General features: G+C 40.7%; 2 protein-coding genes across 2 annotated transcripts in view; one reads left to right on the forward strand and one right to left on the reverse strand.

Moving 5' to 3' along the window:
- The window catches only part of LOC115018958 (carboxypeptidase O-like), a 73,627-nt gene that overhangs the window by 35,875 nt on the left and 17,619 nt on the right, over positions 1 to 20,133 (forward strand). The gene's annotated exons all lie outside the window — the stretch shown is intronic.
- LOC115018950 (cholecystokinin receptor-like) overlaps positions 1 to 20,133 on the reverse strand; it is a 28,099-nt gene that overhangs the window by 7,469 nt on the left and 497 nt on the right. The window contains exons 2-3 of the mRNA XM_029448233.1: positions 9,716 to 9,964; positions 2,910 to 3,171 (exon numbers count right to left, since the gene is read on the reverse strand). Of these exons, the coding sequence (XP_029304093.1) occupies positions 2,910 to 3,171; positions 9,716 to 9,964 (511 nt within the window). The remainder of the gene's footprint in view (positions 1 to 2,909; positions 3,172 to 9,715; positions 9,965 to 20,133) is intronic.

A 20,133-nucleotide genomic window follows, 5' to 3' on the forward strand; every position in this document is an offset into this window, starting at 1 on the left:
CAGCCTGTGATGGGGAGACGTGGAAATTGGATCTTTGTTTTCCTTTGCAGAGTTTTGATTTGCTCTTGTATGAGTTTGAAGCCGCAGCATGGCTCTATGGATGGCAATTCCATCATCAACAACTTTTATATTGATTTCTGTGAAATGTTGTACAGACATTCCTGGTCCACAGAGGAGGAATCCTACTGACTTTTCCTCGAGCTCCACAATGTGTTGACATTAATTGTTTTGAGTAAAATTTCTCAAAAACTATTGTTGGGGCTGAGCGGAGGCCTGCAGCCACTAATCAGGGCTTAAAAAGTCCTGCAACCTTCTCTGCAATATTTCAGGTGAAAAACTAATTGTGTTGTATTTTACAGTTCCAGTTCATATTCTCCTAAAATGTCTAATCAGTACAACACTGTCCTCATTATCTAAAGTATCAAAGTATCAGGACCCTGTCATCTGGTCAAATTAAAATGTCTTCATTATCTAGTGAAGTTTGCCTCAATGAATACGTTTATTCCTCCTTCCGGAGTACTTCTGCTGCTATGATTTTCCATTCTGTGTAAAATTGTCCATTCGCACCATGCATAAGAATGATTAAAACAATTGAAAATCATTAAATTGGATCATTAACCATTGTATGGCTCTTTTACATGTCTTGAAATCATTTGCTCATCATCTCAGTCTAAAAATGGATCCTCCAGTGACTCTCTGCACTGCTTCATTAGGTGCAAAAAGAAGTGCCATTTTCATAGAGCGAGAAGCAGATGGAACAGGTGTTATCTCCCTTCAAGCTGAGCTTTAAGCCCTAACCCTGGTGTAATTGGTCAAGATGGATAAAAATGAAACTGAGAATTAAAACTTGAAAGGTCCGCATACTTAGTGACACATCTGGACTTTTGACATCTGAGCCTCCACTTTCTTCTTCCTCCTCCTCACCGAGCAGAATAATTATCTGGTCTCCCACTGTCTCGTCTTTCCCAGAGAAGCTTTACAGTTTGATAGATAGTCAGAGAAAAGAGAGTGTTCGACCACAAAAGGCTGTCAAGTAGGGAGACGTACAAGGTTCTGCCATGTTCAGCTTTTTCTTCAATTTAATTGCGCCATCCTGCAGGACCTTAAGTTGTTTATGGACAGATCTATGAGAACCCCTGAGGAGTATATCCCAAGATGCTCTAATATAGCTTGTCCATGGCTGTGTATTCATCTACTTGGGGTGATTTTAGCCACAAAGCAGCATGTATTGGTCCTCAGAGGGCATGTAGTTGGATGGATGACTTTCCTAACGGCGAACAATCCGGACTCTAGCAGCGATAATCGTTTCTCTCCTGACATTTTGCACAAGCTTTACTCTTCCATCCTTTACAGTGTGCAGTTATGAGCATAGAAACGATCATGTAAAATGATGGCAACACCATAACTTGTGTCCTTTCAGCACCCATACTGACTTCAGACACAATATCTACAGTATCTTTGTCTAATGATGGCTCTTCTTTCCGTCCCAGCTTCTCCGTTTCTATTGGGACAACCCCTGCCATGCTAGAAAATATGGTCTCTAATTATGCCTCAACAGGAGCTGCCGGTCACCTTTTTCATCAAAAAAAAACTGTCTCCCACCAAATGATTTCATTAATTTTTCAGACACCACCTTTACAGCTTCAGCCCAGGGGTTAAAGCATAAAATGACCACATTGAAGAACCCTCTCTCCATCATTAGCTAGACTCTTAACCCTCTCGTATTAGTACTTGGATAGTTAGAGGGAGAAAACACTAAAGGCCCGGTCACATCAGCATTTTTTGAGCCAAATGTAATAATTGAAATGAAATCACCACAATAAGTGCATTTGCTCATAGGGACGAAGTCAGTTTAACTTTGGTGAATTTTGACATGCAAATTTGGGCCGCAAGCTGTTTTTACAGTGCTGATCTTTGAGAGTCCAAAATGGCGAAAGCTATTGTAGCAAATAGGTTGTGGTTCACTATAGGCCTACACTTTTATTTAACCTCCTCTGCCAAAGAAAAACACTTCACAAAAGAAGAACTGTTTTCTGACTGTTATGAGACAGGAGTCAGTGTTATAAATATTTATTTTGTATGTGGATTTAGCCTATTGTCTCCGTAGCAACTTAGCTAACAAACAAGCTATCTTGGAGAGCCTTCTTTTCCCCTTTGTAATGCCTCCTTATGGAAATGACGTACAATCGTGAGAATGAAATGTCGAGGGGGAGTAAACAACACATTACAGAGGGAATTGAAAGAAGCTCACAGAGCTGTTGTGACTAGAATGTTCCTGGCTGGCTAGCATGTCAGCCGTTAGCTCACAAGCTACAGTAGCTCACCAACTAGCCCTGCAAGAAGTAGCTACGTCAGCCAGCCTCTGACAAAGCACTTTCATTTAACTGCTTTATACTGAGTGTCTGGAAGGCAGTAGATCCATTTTACAGCTACACCGAAAAGACATTTGGTAAATGCTAATAGCTTAAGTTCCACACCACACTTACAGAAATTGAAATACTAATATTTTTGACAAACTAGCTTATACAAACACACATTGTAGTACAAACACTATTATGAAAATGACCAAATCAGCTAGCAATCTATACTCCAACTGTGAGCAATCAGTGGAAAGTGGTCTGATTGCGCAGCTTAAAAAAATAAGCGACTTTCTGCTTAATCATGCATAGGCCTATGTAAATTTCCCAATTACACTGAATTTAAATCAGTGTTTCCACACATTGCAAACCAAAGCAAAGCAGACACCGTCAATTGATCTTTTACTCTTCCCTGTCAAGGCTATGGAGGCACGTCCACTAAATAGACGTTTTTTCTTCTATCATTGGAATCAGATCATATACATGTTTGTTAAGTTGATGTTGTCATAAATGTACCCATACCTGACAGGAAGTAGTCCCACCAGTACTTACCAGGACTGCTCAGCTTGCCTGTTAGGCCAGTGCAGGCGACACATGTGGCCAACAGTGCCATTGGCCTTAGGGAAAGACTTGAGGACACTGAACACCGGGTAGGGCACCATGATTAGCAGCGACACCACCCAGGTGGCAGCGATGACGCGGTAGGCGTGAGATCGGGTCTGCCATGAGCGAGACTTCAGCGGGTTACAGATGGCGCTGTATCTCTCGATGGCAATGGCCACAAGGCTAAAGGTGGAGATGCTGACAGAGATCCCTGCAGGAAAGAAAAGACGAGAAGAAAACATTTAGAGAGTTGGTCTGTTCAGCACTGTTGTCCCAGGCAAGATATCTCTACATTGGGAAATATGGTGATTTGCTTTGGTTAAACAAGGAAATCTGTGCAGTACATATAAAGCTGCAGCCATGAGGCGGTTATCTTAGTTTAGCATAAAACACGGTAACACCTTTCAAAATACACAGTATCCGTCTCCTTGCTGACGGCACAAAATACAGCAGCCGCAACTACTTCCGAAGATCAGCATGAACACACTCTTACAATACAAGAACGATTCACTTTCGTTGCCATAAAATCCATCTATCAAATCAAGCCCAAACACCTCCATTAACACCGCCATGTTAATCAGGCTTAAAGGCTACAAGACAATTCAATTTAAGAGTCAAAACATTTGTAGGATAAAACCCATCTCCTCTCCATAGTGCTAGCACATCTGTGATTATCCAAGGACATTGTCTCTATGGGGTTCAACGAGAGTTAAATTCCTTCAGAGACAAGACCAAGTTGTATTTGCATGTATGAATATGCATAACCTGCAGAAAAGGGAGCAAGGCTGTGTTCTGAGGGTAAGATGGGTTAAGACAAATTTGTTAATAAGCCCATACCTGCAGCAGCTCCCAGGGAATAAATTCACCACACTGATCCATTGTTCCTGCGCGACAGAAGGACATATCCTGTCTAAACCATAGCTTTGAATTATCATTCATGGGAGGAAGTCATTATATATACTCCTCTGGACATGGTGCAATTCAATCTACAGAAACCATATTAAGTATTTGAGTGGTGGACTGAACAATTCATACTCTCCGGGATCAGCCTTTTGCGATGGTCTTTTCTGCAAACCAATCCTTTCTATTGTGATAAGCTTTGTTATCAGAAGCTAAAAGATTAAGGATTTAGGGTATATTGTCAACTGCAAAATCTGTAATTTAGAGAAGAAAGAGAACTGTGGGCTATTTGGTGTGGGATTCGATGTGGAGTCGGATAGAGGCAGGAGGCTTTATCTTATTCCTGCTCCAACAGAACAAAGGCGCTGACTAGTAGGAATACTCCAGAACAAAGAGAACGTCTTCATCACGAAAAGACGTCTGAATGCCTTTTATGCTCCGTGAGCAATCTCAGAGACTCTGCTGTGCATTATTAAAAGCATTTCAGCTCTTTGTGAGAAGGGTAATTTTTTTGATTGCAGTTACACTGACATGAGACCTGGCAGGATACTACATCAAACCCAAACCACTGTGCTTATTATCTTAAAACTGGGATGCACAACTCCCCAGTGAGAGACATGAGGTACAGATACTGCATGAGAGGAAAGAGTCAGGTGCATGGCATGTTGATACATGTTTACTTTCATAATGATCATTTTGGAGGAGGGGCTTTGGAGGGGGGCCTGAAGGGAGGGGCTGTCAGTGTTGCCAACTTGTTGCTAGATTTAACAACTGTTGGAGCTAGTGCTACGAGTTTCTTTCTTTGGAAAAGAGTTGGCAATACTGGGCAGGGTTTTTCGGTTGGATAGAATTGAAAATCAGGCTTACTCATTCTGGCTTTAATGTTACCGACCCTAGCTTTAAGTGTGACTTACACTTTCCAATGTTATCACTATCTCTGGTGTTGTGAATTACAGATAATGAGAATGCAAATAAATATTGGTAAGCTGTATCACCACAGGGAGGTTCAAATCTGTAGACAGCAACCTATAGTGGCCGTAGTAATTATGATGTGAGCAAAGGAGGAAGTCAGGTGACGTAGTATGGGAGGTGATGGTCTAGTGGTCTAGTGGTCTAGTGGTATGGCTTCCAAATACAACACCAGATGGATGTGAGTTCAATACCAGGTCTGCCACCATTGTGCCCCTGAGCAAGGCACTTAACCCTGAGGAGACTGTCCCTGTAGTTAGTTCACTGTAAGTCACTCTGGATAAGAGTGTCTGCTAAATGACATCTAATGTAATGTAATGGTATAATGAGCAGCAAAGTCAGTGTTGGGAAGAGATCGGGGTAGATGGACGAGTCAAACAAAAAAAGGACTTTCACCCAACATGCCAAGTCCCATGTGAAACCAAAAGTCAACGTTGACTAATTTTAACATGCATATTCAATTACGTAATGTACTTAGCTTACATAATTTAAGCTTCTGACACCAACATACTTATTTTAACCCAAACCATGATCTAAACCTAACCTAGTTTTGTTGCATAAATCTAAAAAACTGTTAGTTTGTTCGTTAACAACATTTTTAAAATGGCAACCGTTTGACAACGAGCGGGGTTCAGTTTGCACCGTCTGAAGAATTACAATGGTAGTGATAACAACTGATAACGACCATTTAATGTGCTGATAACATTTGCAATGGGTGGAAGGGCAGGGTGGCTCGTTAGCATCTTTTGATCATAGAACTAGTATTGCAATAAAAAATGTTGTCAAAGAGCCATCACTGTCATTAGACTCAGTAAAGACTTCCTGCATGTTCCATGACACAATCTTGATTGACTGTCCACTACCAGCCAACTAAAATAGCCAGCTCCAGCTCTGGCTAAGCAGAAGGAGGTGGGTGGCACAGTCAAGAGATGCAGATCTTAACAGTGCACCGGCACTGAAAGAGTCTCGCACTATAAGTCTCGCACGCCCACACATCTCTTTCAAGTGCTAAGCACAGAGAAAGACCAAATCTCACACTGGGGGTTTTCTTTTGTTGATGCTTGAAGGCGGTCATGCCCAGCCACAGCGCCGGCTCACACTGAATGTGAAAATATGGAACACAGAGAGGAAGGCCTTTTTGTCTGTTTCTCAAAAAGAATGATAAACATAATGAGTAGAAGAAGCATTATTTATATAGCACTTTTGTAAAGTGCGTTACAACGCCAACAGTAGTAATGAAAGACAAAGTGAAAAATAAAGAGATTAGTACAAACAATTGTAGGTAAAATGAAGATGATATTATAAAGAAACACTATTATACCTTTGCATAGAAAAAGGTTCTGAGGGAATAGTTTGGCATATGGGAAATAGGCTTATTGACTTTCTTGCAGAGGGTTAGACGAGAAGATCATTACTAGTCTTATGTGTGTCAGGTAAATCTAAAGCTACAGCCACAAGACCGTTAGCTGAGCTAAGCGTAAAGGCTGGAAGCAGCCAATCAGCATGGTATGGCATGATATGCACATCTGACATTCAGAGGATGTCATGTAAAGTTTCATGTTTGTGAATGTTTGTCAATTCTTTCTCTCACTATATCACATTTGATTTGTAGCGTTGTACAAGTTATTTTTAGGAGACAGGGTCGGTACGACAGTCATCTCCGCCATCAAACAGCAGAAAAACGGCACTCAATATTTTTTAACAGAAGACATTTTAAAATGTAATTTTTCCATTCATGGATACTTGAGGAAGAGTAGCTCAGCTGAGAAAGCCCCATTTAGATGGTGAAGCCTGTTTGAAATTGAGCCACACGTCTTCAAATGAGCAATGTTTTCAAACCCTACACTTATAAAGACCGATGGCTGGCAGGTTGAGCACATCGGTTTTCATACTGAAAGGAAGTGTACTTCCAGATGATCTATAGACGAGTACCACTGATACTCCAGTGATTTGAATTTATGACACAATAAAGGAACGCATACAGCTCTAAGGCTAGTGTGCTTCTTGTCTGAGGGGTTAGAGTCTTGTCCAGGAGAACTATAGGCCTGAATTCGTCAACCCTTTTCAGCATTTCAGTCAAGGTCCATTTGACCATCTGTTTTATTACTGGCAAGGGAAGAAAACACTTATATGAGATCAGCAGCACTGATAGAGCAATTTGTTTGGCCTTGTGGAACAAAACAGGAACTCTTAACACACGACTTCAGCAGCTGTAGATCATTAATACTGTATGTGCAGAGAAAGCAGAAAAACCCGTACACCTCACTTTCACTTCACATATGGTATTCAAATAGCAAGAAATAAAATACAGCTGCTGATGTTGCTACATTTTCCATGCATGTATTAAACAAAGTGGACACTTTCCCGTTATATTCATGTCTCTTGTTTCTCAGTTTTAGCTGCAGAAATTCCATCGTAGTTGAGTTTTCAGACAGCCGTGCTGATCAAAGCTTCACTCCCTGACACTTGGCAGTATTGAGAGGCTAATCTTTGAGGAGAGGATATTCTGCTGAGATTATGGACAAGGTGCAGCCAAGTTAATTACCAGCCAACTAACCGACTAAATGCTCACATTTTGCCCCTGCACTGTATCTTCCTTTCTCGGGAGGAACAAGCTCTAATCCTTTTTCTTGTTCATTAAACACGAGTCGGGCAAACACTCGCACTACGCTGCTTGATAACCCGCTTTTGAGCAAAACTCTGGAGTTTAGAGTCCAGGGTCTTTCAGCACACCTCGACCTGGGGGGAAAGATTTACATTCCTCAGCTGAAACTACGCCTGTTAATTCTTAACTCACACCTAACTCTCTCAATTGAAAATTGCTATAAAGAAGCCTAAAGGCAAAAACAACTTTATAAATGGAATTAATGTGTTTATAGGTGCCAGATGCACCTGTAGCCAGTTCTGTAAAGGTTTGCTGGAAGCCACAAAAAAAACAAGTTCAAATACATTATGCAAACTGCTTTACGGGGGAGCTGGTAAGTAGGTTAGTAATTGCATACTATGACCGTCAACAAAAACACAAACATGGATTGAGGGCGACACACGTACACAAATGCACACACGCAGAATATTACAACATCGATCGTAGCTGCCACCGAGACAGTACGGGGGCTATGATTCACATGATTATCGAGCGAGGGCCAGACAGATGGATGCATGGACCAACGGGTGAATGGAAGGATGGATGGTGTATTATATGTCTAATGGGCGTGTGCTGACAGATGAGTTTGCCGAACAAGTTTGCCACACAATGAATTGAGTGAGGACTGTCACAATGATCCTGGTTATTGATTGGTTTCGGCTGATGGAAGGACTTGCTCATGGGAGGCTCAGATCAGGGGAAGGTTTGATTGATATGGATTTTACATCTTTGTAGATGGGAATTTAAATGATTTTTTTCAAGAAGTACAATGATTCTGGGTTCTTTCCATAGGCAGCACCAGATTACTTATTGGTGGAGCCATGGTCTTGGCAATGGCGGAGGCATTATGTTTTCAGGTTGTCTGTCCGAATGTACAACCCGTTCTCGTGAATGCCAATCTCAGGAACGCCTTGAAGTGAACAAGCAACACACAGAGAAAAGGCTTACAAAAAGTTGCACCATTAGTGAGACTGTTCTAGCAGAAAATACAGCTCATACCAGCTCCAAAGGTAGTTGCTTTTCTGGTTATTTTTTGCACTTTCTTGTGTAACTGGACTTTAATTCTTGCTGGTGCTATAGCCTCATCCAGCCCCTCCCTAGTGCTGCTGATGGATTCCCCAGAATTGTAGCCTTGCAGAGCAGAAGAACCTCTGATACAGCTCTGTGATCATCTTTTGAGACATTAATTCCTAGACTAATGAAATTCTTAACCATGGCATACATTGTGCCGATAAATTGTTATTGCAGTATTTTGGCAGCTGTTTCACAAAGTAACATCTATCAAATTTGCAGTGGAGGACATTAAAGTCATCATTCACAGTTTAATAGAATGCCAGTGATTTATCATTTTACGATAATTTATTATTCAAACTACATTGCGGCTCTTTCCTTGACTATAATTACAAGCATATATTTAAAGTATTAGACGAAGGGGCCAAATACCAAAAGGTTTGCATTTAAAGTCCGAGGCAGCTGGCCCTCCTGCCTTCCTCCTCCTTATCACAGCTCAGAGAACCCAGTAATTGAAAAGAAGATTCAGCAAGCCTGTCCTCACAGATGGTGCATCGCATTTCCCGGACAATAATAGGATTGCAGACCTCACCATTCACTTGCTCTCCTCAACCTTTCAAAGCTCAAAGTGAGGCGGGGAAAGTAGTGCAGTTTCTCTGCCGCGTCTTGTGCTCCGGTGTGACTCAGGCCTCACGTGGCACCTCGACTCTGGCCTGATGGGAGCCAGCTCATCGCTCAGTCACACTCCTGAAGACGTGTGACTGTTCGAGCACTTTGAGCATGATGGTTACCCTCTGACAGGCAAAATGAAGCTTGGAGAAAAGCCTCGCTGAAAGCTCTTGTTGGAAATCGAACAATTTTCCGGCACGATTCTAAAGCTGGAGCACTTTTTACGACTGGCTGACAAAAAAGGGACAGATTTCAGTTCTAGGATAAGAAAAAGGCCTTTTAACCCGGCCGCTGAACGATCTGCTCCTTCTTATATAAGATTATTTGATTCCTTTCATCTCTCCCTTGTTCCTGACATCTCCATTTAGTGTGACTCCATGAAGGACTTTGGAAATAATGGGCCAATTTAATGCCACTCAAATTAGAATTTCATTTAAAAATTGACTGCAGAAGAATTAACTGCTCGCCCCGCTTAAAGGTAAAATAAATCCCCCTAGCATCTAGCTGTTGGAAGAAAAGTTAATTCCCAGAACATCGAAGCAAGTTTGGAACTCATCCTCACCCATGAAGTAGGAGACGATCTTGCACATGGGGCCTCCGAAGATGAAGTCCTCCAGGATGTTGGGGATGATGGTGAAGGGTATGCAGAAGACGGCCATCATGAGGTCGCTGACCGCCAGCGACAGCAGGAAGGAGTTGGTGACGGTCCGCATGCGCTTGTTCAGCACCAGGACCACGATGATCAGCATGTTGCCGAAGACGCTGAGCAGGAAGATGAGGGAGTAAAGCAGGATGCGGAAGGAGTCCATCTCTGACAAAGGAAGAGAGAGACGACATCATTTAAACGATCTGTTTTTGTGTATCCGCTGATCTATTAGAGGAAGGAATTAGAAGTGAATTAGAGTACAGTTTGGGATTAATGAGACACACTGATATTAACTAGTTTCATCAAAACCTCTCTGTGTGCCCGTTTGTCTTGTAGTCATGTGTGACAACTCAATGTTTAACGTAACTAGGAACAGTAATAAAAAAGAAGGGGAAGAACAAATAAAGAAAATAGAGGAAGATTTATCCATTAAATGAAATGCCTGGTTGACAGAAGATCAAACTTAGTTAAAAAAAATACATTTGTGCTTTTTTCTTGTAATCATTCAAGCAAACCACAAAATAACTGACACGTGAAATAATGAAATAGGAAGACGTTAATTACATTTTTTACAAATAACCTCAGTACACGAAGAGAACGGGTTGTTCATCTGGGAAATAAGACTCCGGGCCCAAGTGCATTACAGACAAAATAACGTTGCATAATCAACTAATTGTGCTAGTGACAATATGTTCCTGCTCGGCCTGTAAGCCAAATTATAAACAAAATAATATTACTGTCAGAAAGAGATGAAGACAAACAACATCGTGATCAGGTATTAACCTGGGAATATAACTCAAACTGGAAGAACAGAATCAAAATCAAACATTATTTCAACATCTTTCCCTTTTTTGTTAATGTCATTCAAATAACTTATTAAAATAAGAACATTTTCTGTGCAGGACCTGGTCAGTAAAACTAAGAATTCAAATCTAAAATAAGTCTGTTTCTTCACATCCTTGTTTCAGCGCTGCCATACAGTTGAGCATGAGTGCGAGCAGGACGGCCCAGCCACAGGGTTTTTGGGATGCTCCCTTCACTCACACTGGCCTGTCACAGCGAGTCTGTGTGAGGATGAGAGTATCTAACAGGACAAGGTCGGGGCCGGCCATGTGCTGCGCTGACTGAGTCCTCTGATTAAAGACAGGGACACGGGAGGAGTCTAAAGGTCCGCAGCAGAGCCCGCAGACAGAGCGCCACACATCACCTTAGAGGCACACACTGCTCATGACGAGTGGAACCAGGACACACACGGTACAGTCAGATCACAGAATTATAAACACAACACAAATACAATACAGTGTTTTATCTAAACTGCATTTGTATCATCATATTGTCATCTTGACATAATAATTAATAGAAAATTGGTCTGCTGAAGTCAATTTCGATCGGGAAATACATGTATGAATGTTTAACAGAAAGCTTGCAAAGTGGGAGCGTTGAACAAGATATAACGTGTTAAATTAGTGCGCTTTAGAGGTGCTGGTAGGTGGATTTTGTTATTTTTGGACAGAGCCAGGCTAGCTGTTTCCCCCTGTTTCCAGTCTTTATGCTAAGCTAAGCTAACCATCTGCTGACTACAGCTACATAGATACTTACACCTTCACAAACATGTAGACTACATATGCTTTAAAAAGATGAAATAACACTTACAATAACAATCTTCCTAGGGCTGGCCAATATCACAATATTTAATACTTTTTTTTTTAACGTATTTTGCTGCTCCCTACAAGCACATTGTTGCGGAAACCCAATAGTCAGAAAAATGTCTCATTGGACCTAAAGCCCATTTTTCTGTCAGTCCCCGAAAACAAACACCCATTGCTTTGAAAACACACACTCTCCTGGCAACAAACAGAAGCACTGGCCCATTTACAGATGATTGTCTATTGATTCATGAGCATGGTCCTTATGAATAAAGCATTTGAGGGGAAATAGTATATATATATATATATATATATATATATATATATAGGGATTTAAACCCAGGACAACTGCAGGACCCATGTTAATCACCTCTGCCGGCTGAGAGATCCAGTCGCCTTCTACTGCAAATATGATTTATTCTTTTGATAAGAAAAACCTCTGATGGCTCTGAGAGCAGTTCCATCAGCTGAAGATTAACATCACGGTCAAGTTAATATTATATGCCTTACAACTGCAGGACAATACTTTGGTTCCTTTGACTCCCTCAAGCGTGACAGCTGTGTTCAAATCCAGAAGCGGCTATAAATACATCTCAGATAAAGAGATGGCCTATGAGATGCTTATATGCAGCAGGAGTTGTTGACGTGGAACATTTGAGCCGTGACCCCGGGCTGAGAGATCAACACTGCTGCTTATGTTCAGGTTGCGGCTGTTTATTTAACCTTCGTTTGCTCTATTTGTGCTGCGTGTCCTTTTGGCTGCTGCAATGCAAATTGTTATTATGTTTCAGCGCAAACATCGTTAAAGTTTCATCACTTCACGTAGTGTTATCTTTACGAGAGGATTAACACGACTTTTGAGACAGCAAGTCATTTGAAAGTAATTTATTGGGGGGGGGGGGGGTCCAGTACAGGGTGACACAGGAGTGGATTTTCACTCCTGTTCTACTCCCACAGCCAAATTCCCGTCCCATCTATAATATCAAACCATAAAATCTTAGCAATTCCGATCCCTACCCTGCTGACAAATGAACCGAAAACTTAACCTCCTTGGCGTATTTAAAAATGAGTAGTATTAATCTTAGAGGTAATGACTGAGATGCCATAATTCTGAACTACCGGTGTCTTTTTAATCACAACCTCGACATGAGGCTGTATTTCATTTCAAGCCCCTGTGAGATAATGAAATGTAAGAGATGACCGTCGGCTCCGTCCAGATCTGATGTTACTCATAATTACAAGCAGAAAGCCCTTTGGAAATGAACCTGTGAAGCAGTACACATGAGTCAGGAAATAAGTCCTGGATTTGTGGGAGTCAGAAACTAATTCCCTTTTTCTCAAGTACTTTATTCAAGCTTGTATTACATGAATGTACTTTCAGTGAAGGTTGACTTGAGAAAGACTTGTTCTCTTTGTAGCGCGATGGAGCAATGTTTTTAAGAGTTGGTCTCCATTTAGTTTCTATCGTGCACAAGAATAAGGACGCACATGCGAGCGCGCAGCACAATTCCCATCCCGCCATTGGTTTCACGACATCCACTCATCAACACTCGGTGGGTGTAACGCGTCAACGAAGGCAGCGTAGAAAAAGACTGCTAGCATACATGTAAATAATACACAATTTAAAATACGGCTTTGTAAATGTTCTACGAGAAAATGCACTGAACACATCCGACCTCGACGATAGACTCGACGCATTTTGAGTGAGAAACTTTTGATTAAAAAAAACTTCCTACGGCACCTTTAAAGGTACTCCTTGGACTTTTTGACCATTGGTGCCGTTAAAGTTTTAATATAATATCTTGTACACATTCCCAGTTTAATGCTATTCCACTGATTGGCAGTTGGTGGCCGTAACGTGCCAAGACAAGGCATGGACGCTAACATGGACGTAAACAATGTAAAATGTTCTAAAATTCATCTTCGCAAGTGTTTTTGGTGTAAAAGATGACAACCAGTCAATGTAAACATAACTTTGTTTGTATCCATTAACAAAAACGCCACCGGGTACGTTTTAACGTAAGGATATGAATGTAACTCACTATAATGCTGATATGTGCAAACACATCACCGCTGAATTCTGTCTGACAGCTGTATAATTACAGTGATCCGTCTGAAATGATTACATTTCCCAGAGTACTCTTCTGTTGAGAAAAAACATCCTTAAATGACATTATCTTTCTTATTACAAGGAGTCTCTTTTGGAAAGTCGTAGAGAGAAAAACGTCTTTTTTTTGGAGGGGGAGAAAAAAAGTCATCAAGTCAAAAGACAAACAAAACTGTCATTTGTAGCCTCGGCAAACATTTTCCAATATCAAGGACAATATAATCTCTCAGTGACAGCAGGGAATGGTAGAATTAAACATAAGATGACGCTTGTAAAACCTGCAATAAAGTAACTTTAATGCATTTTCATATTTCCACTCTCAGCTGATTTTGTCAGGAAGGTGAAAACAAATCGATGTTGTAACTTGTCTGGGCTGTAATTTACCTTCTATGGTGTTTATCTGCTACACAGCACGTAAGAAAACTGGCTCAATTCAAGTTCTGTTTTGAAATCTAATCTTGTTTTTCTGATAGTCTTTCTGAGCACAAGGACCCGCTGGTTATTACATATACATACGTGTTTCCTTATGACCATTAATGGTTGTGTTTTGGAGTCATTTCATCCTTAACTAGTAAACACTCCAAATTTGAATACTAACATGCTTGGTATGAATGTTTCCTCAGAGGGAACGGTTGCTTTTAATGCCAGAATTGTGTCGACACTGCCAATAAATCCCCATCTTACATCACAGAGCTTTAATCCCTATCGTTCTTTCGCTGTAGTCTCGGCTGATCAGGCGCTGCCTCTTTCCAAATTGCAGTAGAAAGTTTGGCGAGTCGACGGCATGTCTTGCATACTAACGGATCCAATCAAAATGTAGGGATTGTGCTTTTAATGTCTTCTTCAGTTTAATCACAGAGGACAGGAACTTCATACCAACCTTGTGTCTGGTATGTGGATCCCTTTTACTGAAAGAATCACACTAACTCTGTGGGCTTTATACCAAAGAAAATGTAATAAATGACTCTGACTGCATATTTAGCCCATAGGTTAACCCTAACCCTAACCCATGGCCTTCTTCGCAGCTCGATACTTCACAAATGCATAGCTGGGTCTTAAAAGTGGCGGCAAATGAATCCTTTGACATCAATTTAGCATTGAGCTGTGTCTCCGTATCGCATTCTATCACTGTAATGAGGCGAGTTACTGTTACAGTCAGCACGATTAAACTCAATTAGTCTTCACAGCAGGCGTTTCCATGAGAGCATAATATTGATCCTTCATTACCGTGGAATTTTTGGGGAGAACTTGTTTGCAGCGTGCAAACAAGCTCAGCACATATTCAATTACCCACGAGGCCGTTTCAGACACGCACGTTTGCCTTTGATGCAATTAATTCCTCCAAACTCTCACTTATTAACATATTGTTAGACACTAAAGTGAATATTTTAACTTGAAAGCGTGTTAAGAAAGGAAACTTGAGGGGCAGTATGGGATGGCAGATCAACATCAACGGTCAACATTGACTTTTGGTTTCTCGCGGGACAGGAACACCGGTCCCTCAGGTCTCATCCATTCATCCTCCCCAACCTCCTCCATCTGTAGACGTACGCAGACTTTGATTAGAAACGTATTTGGGACCCTCGCAGTTTCACTGCATGGGAACGTTATTTTTAGGACCTTTTTAGGTGGTGTTTTTACTTTAAATAGCTCACCAAGTGTGAGCTATTTAAAGTAAAGCATTTAGCAGAGTGACTGCACTGCAGCCTCTCCTGAGGGTGACAAATTCAGTAAAGAAATGTAATGACAGGGAGCCAGATGCCTGCAAATGTTGGAAGGTTCAGGCTGGCTGCAAAGCATAAATTATGGAGTCAATGTTCCCAACACGTGTTTGCACTAGTTACTACGGTATGCTACATGTCATGTCATTCCATCCCAACGCACCAGTTCATGTCAGGAATTGTCGTTAAAGAAATTCAGCAAGTGAAAAGAACAAAAGATTTACTGTTTTCAAGTGATGAAGGAGCAATATATTTGTATATATATATATATATATATATATATATATATCTGCACTGAACAATTCTGTTCAAGGATATTAAAATAATTCTTCATGGGAAAATATACATAGAATTTTTTTATGCAAGACCAAATAACTTCCAGATGTAATAGAACTATATTAATACTACACTGAAACAAAATGTGGTTTTAAAAAAAAGAATAAAACTAGTGGAGAAAATGAAAGATTATGTGTTCAGTAATAACTATTTGCATGAATACATAACTGCAAATAACCCTGAGGCTTCAGTGGTTCAGTACCAATGTCAACCTAATCCAGTGAAAAAGAAGCTACTGGCAAGGCTTAGAATACTCAAACTTCCAAAAAATTAATAACTAAAGTAGAAGTAGAAGTAGAGCTATACGTTTTTCCATGGTCCTCTGAATTAAATGGAAGTTGTTACATGATTGTTTTCAAGGAAAATGCAATACATGAATTTGGAGGTCTTGCGGAGGAGTTTCACCTGAGAGCTTGCTGAGTGTAAGGCTGAGACAATCAAGGCAAAAGCGTCCCCAAAACAAGCCTCTTCCAGCCTTTTATAATGTAATAAATGGAGCAATATGTTTTTTTAATTGCTGTAATTAACACTAACATACTCATTAAAGGAAGTGAAATGAACTGCTCCGACCCTAACTTGTTGAAATTGATTAAATATTTCCGCATTCGTCTCGATAGCTGCTTCTTAAGGGATTTCCTTATTGAATTAAACATTCAGCCGAGGTGTTTGCCACCTGATTCCCATAAATCACTGTGTAAACAGAGCCAAGAGGTGAGGCACCGGTGTTTCCACAGCAGAGCCAATGCATTCCAAATACTAATGGGACTTTCTCCGGACTACAGAGACCTCACACTTTGTGAGAGTCACAGTTCACAGAGGAAAAGATCGATCAGAAATTACAGCTCGTATTTCAGGATGATTAAACTGGCTCATCAGTGGCGTAGCGAGGCCTAAAGAAAGTTCTATGGCATCTGAATCACAACAGTGTGATAGATCGCTTTGCCTCTCAAACAGAGAAGGAATTCTTTGATGCTTCCACCTACGGGTGTCTGAAAGACAGATGGTGTGTTTAAGAGTGGATAGGCATTTTCTTGTCTTAAAGCGCACCAGATTTATGCAAATGTGCTTTCTTTTGAGCAAGGGGGACCTGTGTCCTATTAGAAATTGGTGTGAGTGTTTTCTCCAATCATTCAATGTTTTTATGATGATACATTAAAGAAGAAAATATGTCACAATTGCAGGTACCATCAACAGTAAGGGCAGAGCGCTGTAAAGCAGGCTTGTATTTGCTTTGTCTCTCGGCGAGTCACGTGATTTAAAGATTAACAGACAGTGAAATGAGTCCCTCATCAAATGCTTTGAGTCTGACTGATAAAGGACCAGCTCTGCCTCGCTCCACAGCCGCCGTGCAGGCAAACAGAGGGCGTAACAGCTCAATACAACTATTACACGGTTGAGGGGATCTTTACTTTGACTGTCTACTTTACAGGCGACACGATACACCCTCTTAATTAATATATGTGCTGTTTTCATGGAGACAACTGATGAGATAAATGCACATGAAAGCTATAATCGTATTGTAGGGTGTATAATCGAGACAATCCCGAACTACAAGCAGTTGTCCCAAATCCTGTCCTGTTAAAACTCCTGACTAAACCTGCGTTCTGATTAGTTATATAGTTATATGTGCCAATTATTTGATCTGATTACATGTTACGTCAGTCTACATCACCGTGTGCAGACCCAAAGTTAACAAGAAGGTCATTTCTTTGACACCTTGTCGTAGAACTTAGATATTAGACTCTGGATGCATGTGTAGTAACACACACAGCCCGGGGCGACAGGTTGTTCTCAGAAAAATGAAACTGTGTTCATTTAATGCTTATGAGATCATGATAACTTAACTCGCATGCACCGAAAAGGACGGGGTGAGCTCAGCAAAGTGCCACTTTGAATCAGCGGGGAACGAGTGTCCGGGCCGAGCCAAGGTGCAGCTTCAGATGTTGCGGGGCACCGACTAAACTCAACTTCTCTCCAGAGTCCTGAGAAATGACTGTAATGTGATGCGTGTCACATGTTGTTTCATTTCACTTCAGCTGCTCCTTCAGCCGGAGCAGCAAACACTGCGGACAGCCTGTGTCCAGCATGAACATGTAAATACAGATCACAAATATATTTTTGCTTTTATTAATATTAAAAGTTTGCAGAATAAACTGTTACCAAGTCCGGTTTGCAATGCACCCATGGGTGTACAGACAACTACCACCGGATTACTTTGATACTGAAGAACATTTTAAAACATGATGATTCTCAGGCACGTTCTGCACGAGTTATATTTTAGCGTCTTTTTTCCGGGATTTTTAAGCGGGCATATGGACGTTTATTCATGATATAATGTTATCCTTGATAAAGAAAGTACATACGGAATCTAAAAATATGTGTGTTTTCAAATGTGACCGAGTTATGACCCCTAGAAGAAGTGCGATATGTTATGCAATTTGGGGCAATTTTACCAAATCAGTGGACCAAACTAAAATAATAACCTTTTGTCGCCCAAATGAACGTGCATGTGGTTTTTTTTAACTGGAGAAAACCTGCTGGAAATAAGCCAGAGACTCCTTTCCCATTGCAAGTAGACGAGTAGGCTTTGCTGTTTTTGGAAACCTCTAGTATCTATAGAAACTAAAGGAAATGGACAGCTAACCCACAGGGCTGTAATGGAGCCCGTGCACAGTGTTTGAAATATGATCAGCAGAAGGTCGGTCAGAGATAAGAGTTGTGTGAGTGGATGATATATGAATGTTGAAGGTGAGTTTCTCTATCCATTAGTCTGGAAGTGTTCGTAGCCTTTGCAAATTTTTGAGAGCATCTTAAGTGATCCTCTGATTGTGTGTTTAATTTCCATCTTAAGGGTTTGTTGCAGGAGCTTTGAAGCAGAGGACGAGAACAGAATGCATGAGTGGAGTTCACTGAGGAGAGAGAGAGCCTCTCACTCACTCTGAATTCAAGTTTTTAGGCTGAAAGGCCAAAGAAATAACTGGTTCCAGCTTCTCAAATATGAACTTTTTCTGGTTTTCTCATGCGATAAACTGAATTGTTTCTTTTTATGCTCAGTGCTCTGGTTCAACATTTTGGAAATGTGTTACTTATTACAGTTATTTTTCTATAACAATGCATCGCTTTCTATTTATAGTTAAGTTTCAAATAGTCTATCCATGAAAGGTTGAGTTATTATTCAAAATATGCGATTTATGCATTTTCTCCCAACACTTCTAACAAATTAAACCTCTTTCTGAGTCAAAAACAAATATTAAAGGCATGTGTCAGAAGCTCAGTCCATTTGCATGGAAGTGAAATGCCTCATTGCTTTAGTGTTTTATGCTCAGATCCAACATAGAAATATATATAAATGTATTTCCTCTGCTTTATTTGATTCTGCTGTTATTATTACTATCGTTGCAGATATGGTTTTTGTATATAATTTTTCGCTGCATCAGACAAAATCTCCAATTCAATGATTCAGACGGCAGTAATTCCACAAGTGGTTTAATATCCTGTCCCGGCACTGGAGTGTAACATCTGGGAGCAGCAACACAGCTGCGTAATCAGACTCACAGCAGAGGAGGAAAATGTCCACTAAGGATTAAGGTAAATACAATGTGACTGTGTGGGAATGAGATAAAGGCAGCTATCTGTCAGCAGGACATTTCTCTTGGTTCAAACACTGAACACACCCCACACTGTTTGATTGCTCTGCGGGTAGTCAAGCCAACACTGCTGCTGCAAGCATCTCCTGTATAAGGTCAATAACAGTAATGCAGCACAGAAGAAGGAACGGCTGTGAATTATTTAGTGGGGGGAAGATTTGAAATGTTTTCAATACTACTGCAGCGGCAGGGAGAAAGATTTTTAAAAAAGAACTCTCGCCCACGTTCAGACCTCATTATCTAATCAGCCCTTATTTTCCACTGGTGTCCCGGAGACAAAGCCGGGGAAGGCCTCATCTGCTCTAGTGTTGTGTGGGGATTAATCCCCTCCGAGGGGAGTCAGCGTGTTGAGGATTTATAGCAAGAAAAATCAACATTCAGAATTAAAACACACAACTGCACACACAGCACTGTTGTTGCACAGAGAAGCAGCAGCCAAGTGGGCTGCTTGGTGAGTGAATGCACACAATGAGGCTGAGGAAGTAGATTTAAACAGAACTCCTGATTGCAAACCATTTTATAGTAAAGCACAGATCATGCAGGGAGGGAAACAATAAGAAATTCTGACATGGTTAGAAGGTAAAATGGCTTTTTAGTTGTGTTACAAAATTCAATATCTGATTAAATTGCGTGATGTTCTACTGATTGCATTTTAAAGCAGTTAATCAGTCATAGGTGGCAGTTTTTTAATTAGAAGCAAATAACATCATCAAGCTGGAATGAATGCATTTTGTTTTTGGTAGTAAAGAATCACTGTTATATGGTTATATGGACTCGTTTTTGTGAAAATAAGAAGAAAACAAACAGTTAGATTTTTTTTCCCAATGCCAATAGAAAAGGATGGCAATACAAACGACTAAGGTATTAACACCTTGTT

Source organism: Cottoperca gobio, chromosome 2, assembly GCF_900634415.1.
Source record: "Cottoperca gobio chromosome 2, fCotGob3.1, whole genome shotgun sequence".
Classification (NCBI taxonomy): domain Eukaryota; kingdom Metazoa; phylum Chordata; class Actinopteri; order Perciformes; family Bovichtidae; genus Cottoperca; species Cottoperca gobio.